Source organism: Prionailurus viverrinus, chromosome C2 (genome assembly GCF_022837055.1).
Source record: "Prionailurus viverrinus isolate Anna chromosome C2, UM_Priviv_1.0, whole genome shotgun sequence".
Lineage (NCBI taxonomy): Eukaryota > Metazoa > Chordata > Mammalia > Carnivora > Felidae > Prionailurus > Prionailurus viverrinus.
Genome location: NC_062569.1, coordinates 155,473,571 through 155,489,865, shown reverse-complemented (window position 1 = coordinate 155,489,865; position 16,295 = coordinate 155,473,571). Strand labels below are relative to the sequence as shown.

At 49.7% G+C, this 16,295-nt stretch overlaps 1 protein-coding gene across 3 annotated transcripts in view; it reads right to left on the bottom strand.

Annotated features, from left to right (window-relative positions):
• The window catches only part of LOC125174999 (interferon-induced GTP-binding protein Mx1), a 30,793-nt gene extending 15,791 nt beyond the window's left edge, over window positions 1–15,002 (bottom strand). The window contains exons 1-8 of one of the 3 annotated variants that reach the window (XM_047875221.1): window positions 14,954–15,002; window positions 11,598–11,841; window positions 10,344–10,458; window positions 5,883–6,075; window positions 4,681–4,818; window positions 2,677–2,831; window positions 1,920–2,058; window positions 1,145–1,343 (exon numbers count right to left, since the gene is read on the bottom strand). In XM_047875221.1, coding sequence (XP_047731177.1) covers window positions 1,145–1,343; window positions 1,920–2,058; window positions 2,677–2,831; window positions 4,681–4,818; window positions 5,883–6,075; window positions 10,344–10,442 — 923 coding nt within the window. In that variant the 5' untranslated portion in view covers window positions 10,443–10,458; window positions 11,598–11,841; window positions 14,954–15,002. The remainder of the gene's footprint in view (window positions 1–1,144; window positions 1,344–1,919; window positions 2,059–2,676; window positions 2,832–4,680; window positions 4,819–5,882; window positions 6,076–10,343; window positions 10,459–11,597; window positions 11,842–14,953) is intronic. The other 2 variants (XM_047875219.1, XM_047875222.1) reach the window with 2 other exon arrangements.
• Window positions 15,003–16,295: the final 1,293 nt, after the last annotated feature.

The following is a 16,295-nucleotide window of genomic DNA, read 5'->3' as shown; positions in this document are numbered from 1 at the left end:
AGCTCATATATGTATGTATGTCAGCTGACCGGGACTAAAATAAAAAGCTTTCTTTAAGAAATGGTATAGAGGGATCCCTTCCAGCTGAGACATTAAATATGGCTCATGACATTTGGAACACCTGGGTGGCTCAGCCGGTCAAGCGTCCCACTTTGGCTCAGGTTATGATCTCACGGTTCGTGGGTTCGAGCCCCGCGTCGGGCTCTGTGCTGACAGCTCCTTCAGATTCTGTGTCCCCCTCTCTCTCTGCCCCTCCCCTGCTCACACTGTCTCTCTCTCTCTCTCTCTCTCAAAAATAAATTAACATTTAAAAACATTTTTTTAAATATGTCTCATGTCATCTGACTACAGAACTGGTCTTTATAAAGATACACTTGGTCACCTATGGATATGTTTTCATAACACACACACCCTTCTTCACGTACGTAATATGCACATAAGTCTACGTAATGCATGTCGGCATAGGATTTCACAAAAATACCCCGACACGTACCTACGTAGGTGTATGGATGACATTGAACTATGGGACACGCCCTTCCCCAAGACAAGAACCTAAACCGTGGGCTGCTTGGAGGAAGGAAGGCCTATCCTCGCCCTATCCAAATCTGCGTTCGCCGAGTTATTATAGATTCTTAATAGTTTAAAGAACTTTTTAGGATAAAGGGCATGCCTGTTTGTGAAAGCACACTCACAGCTAGGCTCTGTCAATTTTTAAAAATTGTGGTAAAAGGTACATAACATAAAATTTACAATTTCCCCCAGTGCCCCTGACTGATAGATAATCAAACTGATGTGGCCCGCGATTGGAAAGGCCTCATTTATCATATAGCAAATGTGTGTCTCTGGGTCAATTTCTGAGCTTTCTAATTATTTTTCTATTCTGAGGCATTTATGTTTTCTTCCGGTATTTGTGTTTCTATTTAATTTATTTTCAATTATCGTAGCCAGTTCCCTCCCTATCTGGTCGTGGAGGTCTATTTTCTGCTGTACTTTGTCAGTTCCTCTTTTGTTCTCCCGGGCAAATCCCACGGACACACTCACACACCCACTGCGAACGTCTGCTTTTGGGCGGCAGCCATGTTCCCCAGGAGAAACGGAGGGCCTACGTTTTGGTTTGCCCTTTGCGGAAACACGGCCCGGGCACCTGAAATGCGGGTGGTCCTCAAAGAAGACTCTCTCTTTCTCCAGAGCCTCGGCCAGGCTCAGCTGGTCCTGGATGTCCTGCTGGCCCCGGCACTTGACGACCATGTAGCCCTTCTTCAGGTGACAGACGAGGTTTTGTGCCACATCGACCACCTTGTCCTCGGTGCCTCTGTCCACCAGGTCAGGCTTTGTCAAGATGCCTGCAAGCCGGAGGCTTTCCATCAGAGAGCGCTCACAGTTACCTCTCAGCCTTGCTCGTGGGGACACGACGGCACCCCCAACCCCCAAGTCCACGGTTTGAGGTGGAGCCCCTGGCCAGTGACAGAACTACAGCTCAGGCCCCAGGAAGATGGCATGCCCCTCCAGGCAGCTGTGGGGGGCTTGCCTCACCCAGGGCTTGGCCCTCATGCCAGAGAGACAGCAGCATGTGACGGCCATTTAATTTCCTATCTACCCAGTCGAAGAGTTCATGCTCTATTGCGATGACTCTCCACCTTCCCAGTGAGGCACACTGGGCTGTCAGCCCAGAGCCCGACGCGGGGCTCGAACCCACGGACCGCGAGATCGTGACCGGAGCCGAAGTCGGACGCTCAACCGACTGAGCCGCCCAGGCGCCCCACTAGCATTTCTAAACATTCTCCAGTTACTTCTGGTGCAGATGGGGCTTGGCCCACGCTTGGGCAAACACGGGTCCGGCCGAGACCAGAGGCATCATTTGCTGAGCCCACGGCCAAGTAAAGCCCTCCTATGGTTTCTAGGTTCTTCCCTCTTCTTACCTATGGTCCTGTCTCCATCGGGGTCCACCTCCTGAGCCATGCTCAGTGCCTCTGTGGTGGCGATGTCCACATTGCAAGGGACCACCACTAGGTTGATTGTCTCCTGCTTAACGATGTACTTCCTGATGAGTTGCTTGGTCTGTGAGAAAATGAAGGTGTATGAGGACAGGGACAGGTCCCGACCTTGCCCTTGCTTTGGGACCTCCAAGTCCCAGGGGTATCTCCCCGAAAGAAACAAGCCTGCAGCATTTCTCAAGCCAGAGTTACAAGAAACCAATTCTCCAGTGGCAGAAATGGAGCTCTGGGGTCTGGGGAAAACCGCCAGACCTTAGCTCATTAACTATCTCCCAGGATTCCACAGGGGACAACCACAGGGAAAGAGAAGATGCCACAAAGTGCATGACGGTGCCCTAGATCTTAAATCTCTTGGGTAACATTTGCCAACATGAAAATGCCATCATATCTGTTGCTAATGCTTTCTCTCCCCACATAAAACCCCTTCCTGTACACGCCAGCTTCGATACGCCGCGAAATGTAACTCTAACCCAAAATGGGTCCCCGTATAAAACCAAAACACTGTAAAATGGATTTCCAGTTCTGCCTCCTTGCCTCGCGCTCCCCAGAACATCTCCATCTGACTTGGTGGAGGCCACGGAGCCCACCCCTTCACACCTCCTGATATCCACCCTCCCAACTCAGCCCGGAACTCGCTGTTGTCCAGGGCACGGCCCCGGTCCCCCCCAGACCGAGGTTGTACCTGGCGTCCGATGTCGGCCGGCTGATTGCCCACAGCCACCCTGGTGATGCCAGGGAGGTCTATCAGGGTCAGATCCGGGACATGAGGGGAGCTGACCTCCAGGTTGATTAGCTCATGACTGATCCCCAGTCCTTCCCCGGCGATGGCATTCTGGGCTAGGGAAGGGGGAAACGAGAAAACCTGAATAGAGCATACAGTACAAGCATCTCCCTATAGCAAATCCTCCGAAAGCACCTTCTACCTGCCGTGCTTGGATAAGGCATATCTGGAGCAGATTCACTTTTCCGGGGCTAAAAGGAAACTCAAAGGACAATCCAGGGTTCTCCCTGCCAGTGGCCAGAACTGTTTGTGGAGAGAGCAAGAGAAACATCTCTAAAGATGCACCTGCCCCGGGCCAGAGCGGGGCCGACCTGAGCTCTTCCTGGCATAGCGCCTACATCCTTCCCCTGACGTCACTAGGAGATTAACAACAAAGCAAAATGAAAGCAAATAAAAACACATGGGCACGCTGGGGCAGGATTTGGGAAATGATGGAGGGGAACGTGCTAGTTTTGAGCAAAAGAGCCCTGGCATTGACATCCTACCAAGGGACCTCATTTGGCTCCTGCCTCCGTAACGATGACAATTTCAATATCTAAATTTATTTATCGGCATTCCCTTCCGTCACTGCACGCACGCTCCTCTCCAGGGCGACCTTCTCCCCACCGGAGAGTCTGTCCCTCGACCTCAGGCTTGCCCGTGGCTGACAGGACATCACAGAATGGACTCCAGGAGAGATTGAGACCTTGCGCCTGGGGGATCCTCCTCCCTTCCTGCCAGGAACCTGTCCACCACCACGCAAAAAGCCAAGCCTGGCCTCCTGGAGGAGGATGGCCACCGCATGGGGAGAAGGCCTGGTCTTTCCAGCCCAGGGCCTGGGTATGTGACTGAGGCCATCCTCGACGGTTGGCTTCAGCCAAGCCAGCTGGAGGGAAAGAACTGCCCGGCTGATCACCAAATCGCGAGAAACCAATGCTTCCAAACCACTGGGCTTTGAGATAGCGTTGTTACACAGGAAGGGCGAGGGGTACACACAGCGGTTTTGAGTGTTCTGGCCCTGGAGCCAATCTAAGCCCAACAATCACACAATGACGTTCTGACTGTAAAAGCATCCTTCAACTTTTGTAAAACAGTCTATAAATGCAACTTAGTGCTTCTTTTTTTTTTAATACAATTTATTGTCAGATTGGTTTCCATGCAACACCCGGTGCCCATCCCAAGTGGCTGCTACCTTCTTAAGAGCCAAGCTCATTCTTTGCCACTTCTGCTCCCCAAATGACTGAGACTAGGCTGTGACACACTAGGAAGAAGCGAAGGTCCACGTGGCAGAGATTATCTATCCACCTTGCTCACTCTCAGCCGCAGCCAACCCTGCCACTACTTGTCCTTATGTCCTCCGCGTGTTATCTCTCCTTTCGGATGCCTCATGGGGACAGGGTGATCTCTGTCTCTGTGGCTGGCATTCACTGAGACGCACCGTAGGTCAACCCGAGCTGGGATTATGCAAACACATGCAGAGGAAAAGGCCTATGAGATGCTTCCAGAGAGGGTTCGGGGATGGTCCAGGATGCCTTTTATGAGGCTAATGGGGAAAGGGGTTCCCTGGCCCCACACCCAATTCTTCTTCCATCAGATCTGTGGAGTGGGGAAGCCTTTGAATAAGGGACAGATACTCCTTGTTTAAATTTTAAAGTCCACATTACTCTCCGATGCTTATTTACATACTAAGCAAGTAATTGCTGAGGTCAGATTCTGTCCAAAGCTCTGGTCTTACTGAGGGCAAAAGAAGAGAAGACACAAGGGAGCCGGGGCCTGATGCAGATGAGGGCCGGAGGGAGGCCCCCAGGAGAACAGGACAGGCCCAGAAAGGGAAGAGGGGGGGCAGTGACAGATGGACCCCTTCCTCCCTCACCCAGGTGGCCAGATGTCCAAACAGGTGATAGCGAACAAATGTGGGGCACTTACCTGTATTGATTGCCTCCTCCACCTCCGAAGGGTCTGAAATCTCCGTCTCAAAGTCCTGGTAGCTGACTTTGCCTCTCCATTCATCCTGATTCATGAGCTTCTTCAGCTTCAGCACCAGAGGACACCTTGTGACAATACCTGGAGGCCACGTCCACATCAGTCCTGCACTCTGCTCTCAAGAGTCCTAGACGGTGGCCTGAGATCAATGCTGCGCAAACTTTTCTATAATCATCTGGGCAGGCTGCTAAAAGCGCCTGGTCCCCTTGTCTGACACTCGGATGCATTAGGTCTGGGGTGGCCTTAGAAATATGCATTTTGAGTATGCATTCCAGGTAATTTTTTGCTCACTAATGCTTGAGAGCCACCACTTTCGGCTTCTCGCTTCATGTTTGGCCATCAGCTCGGGTGGCGCACTCTCGTAGGAAACCCCCAGACTCTGGTAAATGTCCTCCGCTATCCCCCAGGATATACCCATACCATCAGGAACACATACTGCCCTCACCAGGCCCCCTGACCACGTCCCCCTGCTGTAAACTTCCAGACCCCACCCTCTCCTACATCTGACCTGTACTTCAAGGCCCATCTCAGGTCTGCCCTCTCTCCCCTGGAGCCCCACCGATCCCTTGACCTTGGCACTCAAATAGCACCACTAATCAGAGCACCAATCGTTACCTCCCATTTGGAAGGTCACCTCTTGAGAAGGGGCTCAGGAAAGACACCCACATGCACGTGGTTCTGGGCTGGGGTGCCAGTACATATACTCAGACCTGCCATAATGCACAGGTTATACACAACCCACACAAAAATGTGCAACAAGAGGGTGCCATGAACTGACTCACGTCCCCCTCCCAATTCATGTGTTAGAGCCTCAGCCCCCAGTGTGACCACTGGGGCCACTCCTTAAAGGGGTAATTAAGGGTAAATGAGGTCAGAAGAGTGGGGCCCAAGGTGACTGGCATCCATACAAAAAAGGGAAGAGACGCCAGACGTGTGTGTGCACAGAGAAAAGGCCATCTGAGGACACAAGGAGACGGTCATCTGCACAAGGAGAAAGGCCTCGGGAGAAACCAACCATGCCAACACCTTGGTCTTGGACTTCCAGCCCCCAGAACTGTGAGAAATAAGTCTCTGTTTCAGCCACCCAGTCTGTGGCATTTTGTTATGGCTGCCTGAACTGATTAAAACAGAGAGCAAGTTCTTACCGCTGCCTCTGGGAAGGGCGACCCCTGACAGGGCCTCCAGCACTGAGCTCTTGCCCGAGCTCTGGTCTCCGATGACAGCGATGGCAGGCAGGGCCAGGTCCTGCTCCACACCCAGGGCACGAAGGGAGTCGATGAGGTCAATGCAGGGGCGCACTTTCTCTTCGTACTGGCTACATAGGCTCTTCTTGAGTCCCTGAAGAAAGCAGAATCAAAGAATTCTGTCATGGCCTGCGGGTCATGTTCCATCAGAGACAGACAACTTCAATCAGCCTATCACAATAGGTGAGAAGAGATCCCAAAAGAGAGTGGGAAAGGAACACAAAGAACTATTTAAAGAAATGATAGGTAAAAATTCCCCACACTTGACAACAATTAACTCAAAGACCCAAGAAGCTCAATGAACCCCAAACATAAGGTACATAAACTACATCAAGGCAGATTATAGTCAAATAGCTCAAAACCCGCGACAGAGAGAAAATGTTTCAAGCAGCCGGAGAACACATTACACATGGAGGAGCAAAGATGAAATTTATAGCAGATTTCTCATCAGAAACAATACAAATAAGAAGGTAGTGGAATAGCCTTCTTAAAATACTGGAGGGAAAAAAAAATCCATCATCCTAGAATTCTATACCTCGCCAAAATACCTTTTTTAAAAATGAAGGCAAATGAAGTTTTTTTCAGACATAAAAAAGCGAATGAATTCATCACCAGCATTGGCACTACAAGGAATGTTAAAGAAGTCCTTCTGCCAGAAGGAAAATGATTCTGAATGAAAATCTGAATCCACACAAAGGAATCTACACCAGAAATGGTAACTACTACATTTTTTAAAAGTAACTTACATATCCTTAAAAGATATATGACTGAACAAAAATAACAATATATTGTGGGCTTATAAGTCAAATTAAAATTCATGACAGAATCAACATGAATGCTAGGAGGAGACAAATGGAAGCATACATTTGTAAGGTTCTTATTTAAATATTAAGTTAGAGGGGTGCCTGGGTGGCTCAGTCAGTTAAGCGTCCGACTTTGGCTCAGGTCACGATCTCACAGTCTGTGAGTTCGAGCCCCGCGATGGGCTCTGTCCTGACAGCTTAGAGCCTGGAGCCTACTTTGGATTCTGTGTCTCCCTCTCTCTCTGCCCCTCCCCTGCTCATGCTCTGTCTCTCTCTGTCTCAAAAATAAATTAAAAAAAATTAAAAAATTTTAAAGAGTAAGTTATTTACTATCACTTCAAGTTAGACTTGACAAGTTAAATATGTAAAATATAAACCCTAAAATAGGCACAGTTAGAAAATCAACAAAGGAAATAAAATAGAATCATCAAAAATGTAGTTGATTAATTCAAAAGAAGGTAGAAAAAGAGGAAAGGGGAAATAAAGGACAGGGAAAATAGAAAATAAATAGCAAAATGATCTTCTCAAACTTCATTAACAACCACAATACATATAAACGGTCTAAAACATTTTTAGAACAAACTGACTTTGAAAAAGAAGAACAAAGTTGGAGGGCTAACATTACTGATTTCAATATTTATTAAAAAGCTGCCGTAAGCAAAGCAATGTGATACTGGTATAAAATTGAGAAAGAGATCAAAGGAACAGAATATATGTTCCAAAAATAAACTGACATTACGTATGGACAACTGATTTTGACAAAAGTGCAAGGGCAATGCAGTGGAAGGATAAAGCTTTTCAACAAATGGTGCTGGAACAACTGGGCATATACATACCCCCCAAAATAACCTTGTATCTATATTTCACACCACACTAAAAAAGTAACTCACAACAGATCATAGACCTAAATGCAAAACCTAACACTACAGAACTTCTAGAAGAAAACAGGAGAAAAATCTTTATGGCTGTGAGTTAGGCAATGTTTTCTTAGATATGGCCCCCAAAGCACAGTTCATAAAAGAACCAACTGATAAATTGGACTTCATCAACATTGAAAACATCTGGTCTCTAAAAAAGACTAAGAGAAGGAAAACAAGCCACAGTCTGGGAGAAAATATTCACAAAACATATATTTGACAAAGGATTTGTACCCAGCATACATAAAGAACTGCCAAGAAATTCCTTGACAATAAGAAAACAAACAACCTGATTAAGAAGAGACTATGAGAATATGCTTTATAATATACATAAGTTTTACTAGGTAGTTCCTTTATCTCGTGGTGAGAAGCTATTTATATTTTCTGCCAGGTCAGCTTTTGTTGTTGGGGGCTGTCCTGTGCATTGCAGGAGATTCAGCAGAATCCCTGGCCTCTATTCATTATTCACTCTGAGTTGTGACCATCAAAATGTCTCCAGACATTGCCACACGTTCCAAGGGGCAAAAGTGCCTCTGGTTGAGAACCACTGCCTTACAAAGTACATGAGTACAAGAGTTTGTATACAGGGAATGCTGGCAGATTTCTGCAAGGACCTCCTTGACCAAATGCTAGCGAGCCCTCTTTGACCACCTTGAGCCCTGTTCTCCACTTGGCTTCTCCTGGGCTGCTGAGCCCAGACTTAGCAAAGAATCCTTCTTAGCAAAGAATCCCCTCACCTTTGAAAGCTAATCAAGCTCTTTCTCCCGGTCCCCTTGATGATAACCTGTTCTTAGTCATTCTTTCTCCTCTCCCTCACCCTTCCTGCTGGCTGTAAATCCCCACCTGTCCTCCCGTACCATCTTGACCTCAGTCTCTCTCCCTTGTGGCATTAGGCTGGAATAAAATCCTCTTGGCCATTTTTTTAAACAAGCATCTGCTGCCAGTTTTTTCTATAACAAACTTCAGAAAGGTGTGGAGCACAGCTCCACAGGGAAAGCCCCATGGCTTTCCAGAAAGTACCAGAAACCTGGCTACACCTTTGTACCCACCAGCCTCCGTCTCAGCCTTCCTCATGGGTTCTTCTTTGTTTTCATTTCTTTAGATCGCCTATTCCCAAGAGTTTATAAAACATGAATAATAGTACCAACCACCTGAATTAAGAAAACACATAACCCCAGTCCATAAGACACTCCACGCACCCTTCCCCGTCACCTTCCTGCTGTTACCCCTTCTCCCCACCGAGGGTCTCTCCATCCTGAGGCTCGTGAGAACCATGTTCTTGTTCTTCTTCGCGGTTTTACCACCTACCCATCTTTCCCTAAGCGATACATTGCTTCTTGTTGCCTGAATTGGAACTTTGTATAAGTGGGGCCATACCACACATTTCTTCTATGACTCAGTTCTTTGTTTTGCCACTGTTTTTTAGATCTTGATGCTTTGATGCCCACTTCTAAGCAGAATTCTGCTGCATGAGCGTACTGCTATTGACACATTCGTCCACGGCTCACAGGCCCTTGTGTTGATTCCGGGTTTTGTTATCATAAACAATGCCATTATGAACATGGCTCTCAGAGGGCACCTGCAAGTTTGCATAGTGGTTTAGCACAAATAGAATCGCCTGGAAGCACTATTCGAACACAGATGTGGGCCCTACCCCTGGAGTTCCTAGTTCATCAGGTCTGGGGGGAGGTGGATGTGTGGGCTAATCATTTACAGGTCAAACTTCCCAGGCCTTGCTGAGGATGCTGGTCTGGGGAACCACACGTTGAAAACCAAGGTCTGTACCTAGAAATGGAATTTCTGGATTATAAGACAGCACCGTTCAGCATGACTAGAAAAGGCCAAGCTACAGCCAAGCAGGTGGGTGTGAACGGTATGAGTTCTTACTGCCCCATACACTGCCGGTTACAGTCAGGCAAGAAACACAGTTATGTTGGGGACCTTCTTATTTTTCTGTGTGCTTCAATGTGGCTTTTAGTATTGGTTAATATTGTTTAGCATTTATTATGAAAATGGGGTCAACTTGAAAGAGGCTTGTACTTTTAAGACACACGACACGATCCATGACTTTAAGACACACGACAGCAGTAAAGGGACCTCTGTCTCAACAGTCACAGAAGGCAAATACTGTTATCATTCCCATGTTAGAGATGGAGAACCCAACTTGTACACCAGGGAGGAAGAGCCATCTTAGAAACAAGATCACACAGCTGGAAGTGTTTGCATTGGGATAAAATTCAGATCAGACTGATTTCAGAGGCCAAGTTTGGTTCCCATCAAAAATACGTTCTGGATTCCGGGGAAAAAACGATGCCGCATGGCTTGCCGGTGAGGGGATGGAACCATGTGGTGGGTGTGGGATAGCACGGTGGTCCTTGGGCCCAGAGCGAGGCCAGTTCCTACAGGAGCCGGACAACATCCCGCCCGGCTTCCCAGGCTGAAACTGCACCCCAACCAACCAGTGTCAGCTATGGCGAAACATCTACACTACACTTGGTGGCCAGATGGGCCCCAGAGGGACGAGTAGGGGATCACATCAGCAACCGCGGCCGGAGAGATCAAGAAGCAGGCATCCCGGGTCAGGAGCATCGCCGTCTACAAGGACAGCCCTCAAACACGGCTATTTTCGGGCGGCAACTTACCGTTTCCTGATTTTTCTCTGCCTTATCCGCAAGTCCATTTAGTAACAGATGATCGGATACAGGATCTGAGTCAGTGATCTTTCCTTTAGAATTAACCATCTCCGCCCTTGATCAGCTTAAAATCAAGCACATCGGGATTAACACAATTCAGAAGCCAGGTTCATTCAGTCACAGAATCACCACTAGATACACTGGGACACACTGTGGGCTCCTTAACTCTTTAGGGACTGAAACGAAACAAGGAGCCAAATGATGGTTGGAGGCAGCTTAGCCGTCTTCAGGAATGCGCTCCCAGACCCCAAAAGAGTCTTTAAAACTAGGTGTTTCCTATTACAATTTTAGGTTGAACGGCAAAATTTTTTTCACCATCAATTGGAACAGGGGCAAAGAACAAAATTTCCGTGAATTTTTAACATTCACTGTAAAAGGAAACTTATTATAGAACCATTCCCAATGTTGCTGTGGGAATCTCAATATAATGGAACTTTGATACCCAAGCTTATAGTTGAAAAAAAAATGCCTAAACTTTAAGTTCTTTTACTCTGTTCGTTTTGCTCCTGGCTTCATATTTTTATTCCATTTCCCCCCATACGAGTGTATCTTAATGACCTTCACTTTTTTCTATTTTTTCCAGCTTGATGCGTTTGATGGATCGACATCCGTCACTGTGTACGTTCGAGGCGTACAGCATGAAGGTCTGAGCACATTTTGTGAAATGATCACCACGATGGCTTCGGCTAACATCCGCCTTCTCATTTAGATATGATATCATTTTATTTTGAAAGAAGCTAATCGTCCACTTCACCATACTTGTCTGTATCCCTCCAGATCCGTACATATATGTCTGAAATTCATTTTTCAGAATTTCTGGGGGCGCCTGGGTGGCTCAGTCGGTTGAGCGTCTGACTTCGGCTCAGGTCATGAGCTCGCGGTCTGTGAGTTCGAGCCCCTCGTCGGGCTCTGGGCTGACAGCTCAGAGCCTGGAGCCTGTTTGGGATTCTGTGTCTCCCTCTCTCTCTGCCCCTCCCCTGCTCATGCTCTCTCTCTCTCTCTCTCTCTCTCTCTCTCTCTCTCTGTCAAAAACAAATAAGCATAAAAACATTTTTTTAATAAAGTAAAATAAAATAAAAAAATTTCTGGGACCCCATGCCTCTAAATAGTAAATTTTACACATCTAATCATCTTGGGTAAAAGTGAGCGGGAATTTTTCTATGACTTGAAACAAATTATGAGAAATGTAAACCGCCTACTTACCTCCAACACACCTTCCTTTTCCCTTGACGATGCAACGTTGACTAGTTGGATAGAAACACGGAGCTCTTCTCCCACGCCTCCTTGAAATCACACAAAACTTACAAATTAGGCCAAAACCCAGGTGAACGTATGTGACGACTCATCAAGGTAAGGTCCCATTGTTAAGAACGATGCACAGAGGCCTCACGATGAAGCAAGCTCATGGTTCTCAGAACCCTTTTGGCAAATCTTGAGTATTTTAATTCTAAGAGAGACCGATAAGGCACAGAGCCTTACTGTTAATTTACTGCCTGAATCAACGATATTTTCTGATGTTCTCTGTGCTTCTTTCACAAGACCCTCCCCCAAGAGCTACGCGATCTTCCTTTAATATTGGGGCAGTTGAAAGGGACAGGTTAAAAAAAAAAAAAAGGGAGGCGCGCTTAGGTGGCTCAGTCAGTTAAGTGTCCGACTTTGGCTCAGGTCACGATCTCTCGGTCTGTGGGTTTGAGCCCCATATCAGGCTCTGTGCTGACAGCTCAGAGCCTGGAGTCTGCTTCACATTCTGTGTCTCCCCTCTCTCTGCCCCCTCCCCCACTTGTGCTCTGTCTCTCTCTGTTTCTTAAAAATAAATAAATGTTAAAAAAAACTAAAAAGAAAAAAAGGGGAGAAATGTATTCCTTTTATCGTAAAGTGGGAGAAAGGTGATTTGGAAAGGCAATCAATTAGAAAGAGTATGACAATATGGAAATGTATTTCCTAACCTCCCCCCGACCAACCATGCCTTTGGAGATGCTTTGTGCACTCAGGGAGTCCCAGACTGGGGCCCCACATTGAAGACCACAGCTGCCTCAGTTGGCCTTAGTGCACCCAGTCAGGTGGCATCATTGGTCCCCAGGTCCTACAGCCCCATGACCACGCGTTCAAATTCCATCAACACAGGATTGTGTGAATACATTCCCCTCCTCTGTTTGCTTCATATGACATCCCTTGGACACAAAATCTTATCTGTGCATCTTAAATGTTTGTACCTTTCATAGATGATCTTTGAAGATCAGTTTGGAGTTCAGGGGCAGGACAATCTCAGGAATTAAAGCCCGTTTCTTACTTATCAGTTACACTCGGCACCCGGCCGTCAAACCGAACTGAATGCAGTCGCCAGTTGTGGCCATGGTGGGGTCACGCTCTCAGCCCGCGTCTGCTCCTAAAACGTCTAACCCACACTGTGTGTTTAAGACAAGACTGTGGGCTGCTCTCTGAGGTAGGCACATCACCCGGAACCCCTCTCCACTTTCATCTTCCTCCCCCCACCCCTGCCAGTGGTCAGGATGGGCTCTTCCCTCACTGCCAAGGTTGGGGCAGGGGATAGAGAAACTGCCCAGGGCGGGTCTGTGGACACCCAGCCTGCCCCCCCCCACACCCCCCCCCCCCCCCCCGTTCTCGGACGAGGCTGTCTGGCTGCCCCTGCACTTTGGATTTCAGAGGGTGGCTTCCAGACCCGGACCCTATCCACCAGCGGCATCCCTGGAGAGTCTCTGCAGCAGAGGGTGGGGGCACCATCCAAGGGCGGTCCCGTGGGTCGCTATCCTTGTGGGAAAGCTTCCTCCAGCCCAGACCTCACAGAGGTCTCCCAACCCCTATTAAGAACCACCCACCTGTTGCGTCCTGATGAACCCCTGATCGAGGAAGTCTGCCACTTGCCCAACACAATTGAGTCCAGTTTTTAAAATAATCCCCGTAGGACTTACACTCACTTTTTCTCTTGGGAGTCTTCTGCCTTGCAAAAACCCACTGACATTTAAATTTTTATGGTGGAAGGGGAGAACATTCTGCTCTTTAGACCTAATGCTCTCTACCAAACCACCAGGAGGGAGCTCAGTACCGGGAGGTGGGGAGAGGGAAGCCAAGAAGGAAATGGAGGGGCAGGGGGCATCCTGTCCACATGACAGGGGTTCCCGGCCAGCAGCTCTGTTCCAAAGTGGAAAAATGACACGGCTAGACATTCGAGGAGCCGTTTGGGACTGACCGCTAGGGGTTAGCATCACTTGATCCTGCTTCTGACAACCACCTGATTTAAATTTGACCAAATGATTCCAAGAGCCCCCACATGCACAGCTCGGGCGGTCACGCGGGGTGGAGTGCAGGTGTCTCCGAGCCTGGCTCCCTCCATCAGCCCCCAGGACGGTCTTAACTCCCTCAAAACTAGCCTGTCCCCTGCTCAGTCCCATCCCGCAGCGCTAGCAGCAGAGAAGCGGGTCCCTGGGCAGCCCCCCATTCCCTGGGTGGGGGGGGGGGTACGTTGGGCGGGGCACTTCCCCAGATGCCAGGCCCCTCCCTCCTTCCTACCCGGCTGCTCGGCTACTCAGGACGCCCCCTAGCGGGGACCCTCCACCCTAACCTCCCTGAATTCTGCAGGATAGTGCAGACCCCCCTGGTCTGCGCACTCCCACTGTGGACTTGTCTGGTTTTCACTCCCCAGCAATGTGAAAACCAGTAAAATTACTAAAGTAGTGGGGAGGCCAGAAGGCGGAGGCTGTACCATTTCTCCTCAATTATAGGAAGAATTGTCAGTAACAGACCCCGACCAGAGACAATCATCAATTATAGCCCCCCCCCCCCCCCCAGGGACAGGTGGGTACGTCATCTCCTACGGGAAACCGCCACCCCTGCCACTCAGCCGCCAAGAACCTGCCATCGCCATGACCTCTTGCATTTCTCCGGTGGACTAGGTTCAAAACAACCCTCCCCAAGCCCCTTCCAGAAAACACTGTCCCTGTCCTTTGTTTGTTGGACTTGCCTATGGTTTTGCCATGGCTTGCGCGTCCCGGATTCCAGATCGCTGCTATTCCTGAAGAAGCCCACGTTTGCTGATCAAAGAACACACGGTTTTATTTTTAAGGTCGATAGCAGGAAATATAAACTGATACAAGCCATGGGCCACCTTCAGGGTGGGCTTGGAGGGCGCCCAGCACTGAACGTGAAACTTTCTCAGTGCACACCCCTGGGAGACCCCCTTGGGAGACTGGCCCCCTGGGAGACCCCCTTGGCCCCCCTCCCCTCCACCGGCCCACCTCCTCAAGCAGAAAAGTCCTCGAGGTGCGGGGGGGGGGGGGGGGGGGGGAGGGGCTGTTTCTGATAAGTCATCCAGGAGTCTTAGCAGCCTGTTGGTCAGAAGCAGAATCAAGCGGCCTCTGAGCCCAGCCAGTATTTCCATCATCATCGTCACTGTCACCGTCACCATCACCATCATCACCGTCCTCACTATGACCAGCTTCTGCTCCCCCATGCCTCCAGAGAGCTTGTCTCCGCACCCAGCCCTCCCACCCCAGCCCCCCAGCTTGCAAGAAGGTGCTGCTACCCAGGAACGCGACCCTCACCTGTCCCCGCGCAGCTGCCAGGGCCCCTCGCCGCCGCCGCCGCCGCCGCCGCCGCCGCCGCCGCCGCCCGGCTTTTATGCAGCGCCCGCTCCGCCCCCTCGCTCTCGTCGCCCCCGCCTCCGAGAAGAAACGAAACTCAGGGGATGCGAGGGAGCTGGACCCGCCTGGTGCAGGAAGGAAACCGAACCCATCACCCCCCACCGCCTCTCCCCACGCCCCCCACCCGCGCCCGGTGCCTGTCGGCTGCCGCAACTTCTCCCGGGGCTCCGCGCGCCCAGCCCCATCCCAGGCCCGCGCGCTCGTGTCTCTGCAAGCTGGGAGGAAATGCAGATTCTGGGGCCCAGACCTGCTGACCCAGAAACTCAAGTGCAGGGCCCAGGAAGCCCCCCACCGCTCGGAGAGCAGTCTGAGAACCGCTGCCCTACTGGCCTTGAGCCATCCGGAGCAGAATGCAGCCCTGAACCTAGACACGCCCATTCCCTTAAGCCTGGTCTTCCTTCCCAACGCTCTGATAATTGGCACAGATAATTGGCCGTCTGAAATTCCTGCTAGCGGTTCACAGGGATCATTCCGGAACCAGCAGGAATTCCCAAGCGCTCTGCCAATGGCCAACTTCCCCTTCCCCATGCAGACAGCTATTAACCTTAAAAATAAAGGTTATTTTACCACCAAAAGATGGGTTTATTTGGGAACAGTAGAGAATTGCACATTGGGACAAGCAAGCTGCGGCAAAACCACACGCAAGTCATTTTACGGAGAAGTTGGAGGAAGTTGGGACGTTTTGGGTTTTTTTTAATGTTTATTTCTTTACTTTAAGTTTATTTTGAGACAGAGAGAGGGAGAGCGCAGAGGAGGAGCAGAGAGGGGGAGAGAGAGAATCTGAAGCAGACTCTGCTGCTGTCAGCGCCGAGCCCAACGTGGGGCTTGAATCATGAACCTTGAGATCATGACCTGAGCTGAGATCGAGTGCTGATGCTCAACCCACTGAGACATCCAGGCGCCCGGGGAGGAGTTGTTTCGAACGAAAGACTGTTGGAGAAGAGCAGGCATTGGGGTGATGGCAGTTTCTCCTTGGCTGAGCTGCAGGGGCGGGGCTTTCCAGTAGGAGATGCGGCGCACACGTGTCTCCCCGCTAGGCGCCCTCCCCCAACTGATGGCTCTGTCCTCTGGGGAGTCTTCCGCTGGGTCTGTGATTGATGACTCTTCCTGTCATTGACCGGGAGTGATGGCCCCCCTCCTAGCCTCCCCAGCTAGCAGCCAAGTCCACTTTCGTGAGTTTCCCTTTATTCATTTTCGCCGGACCCACACCATCTTCCTCCTTGTCCTCCTGGAGCCCTCTCTG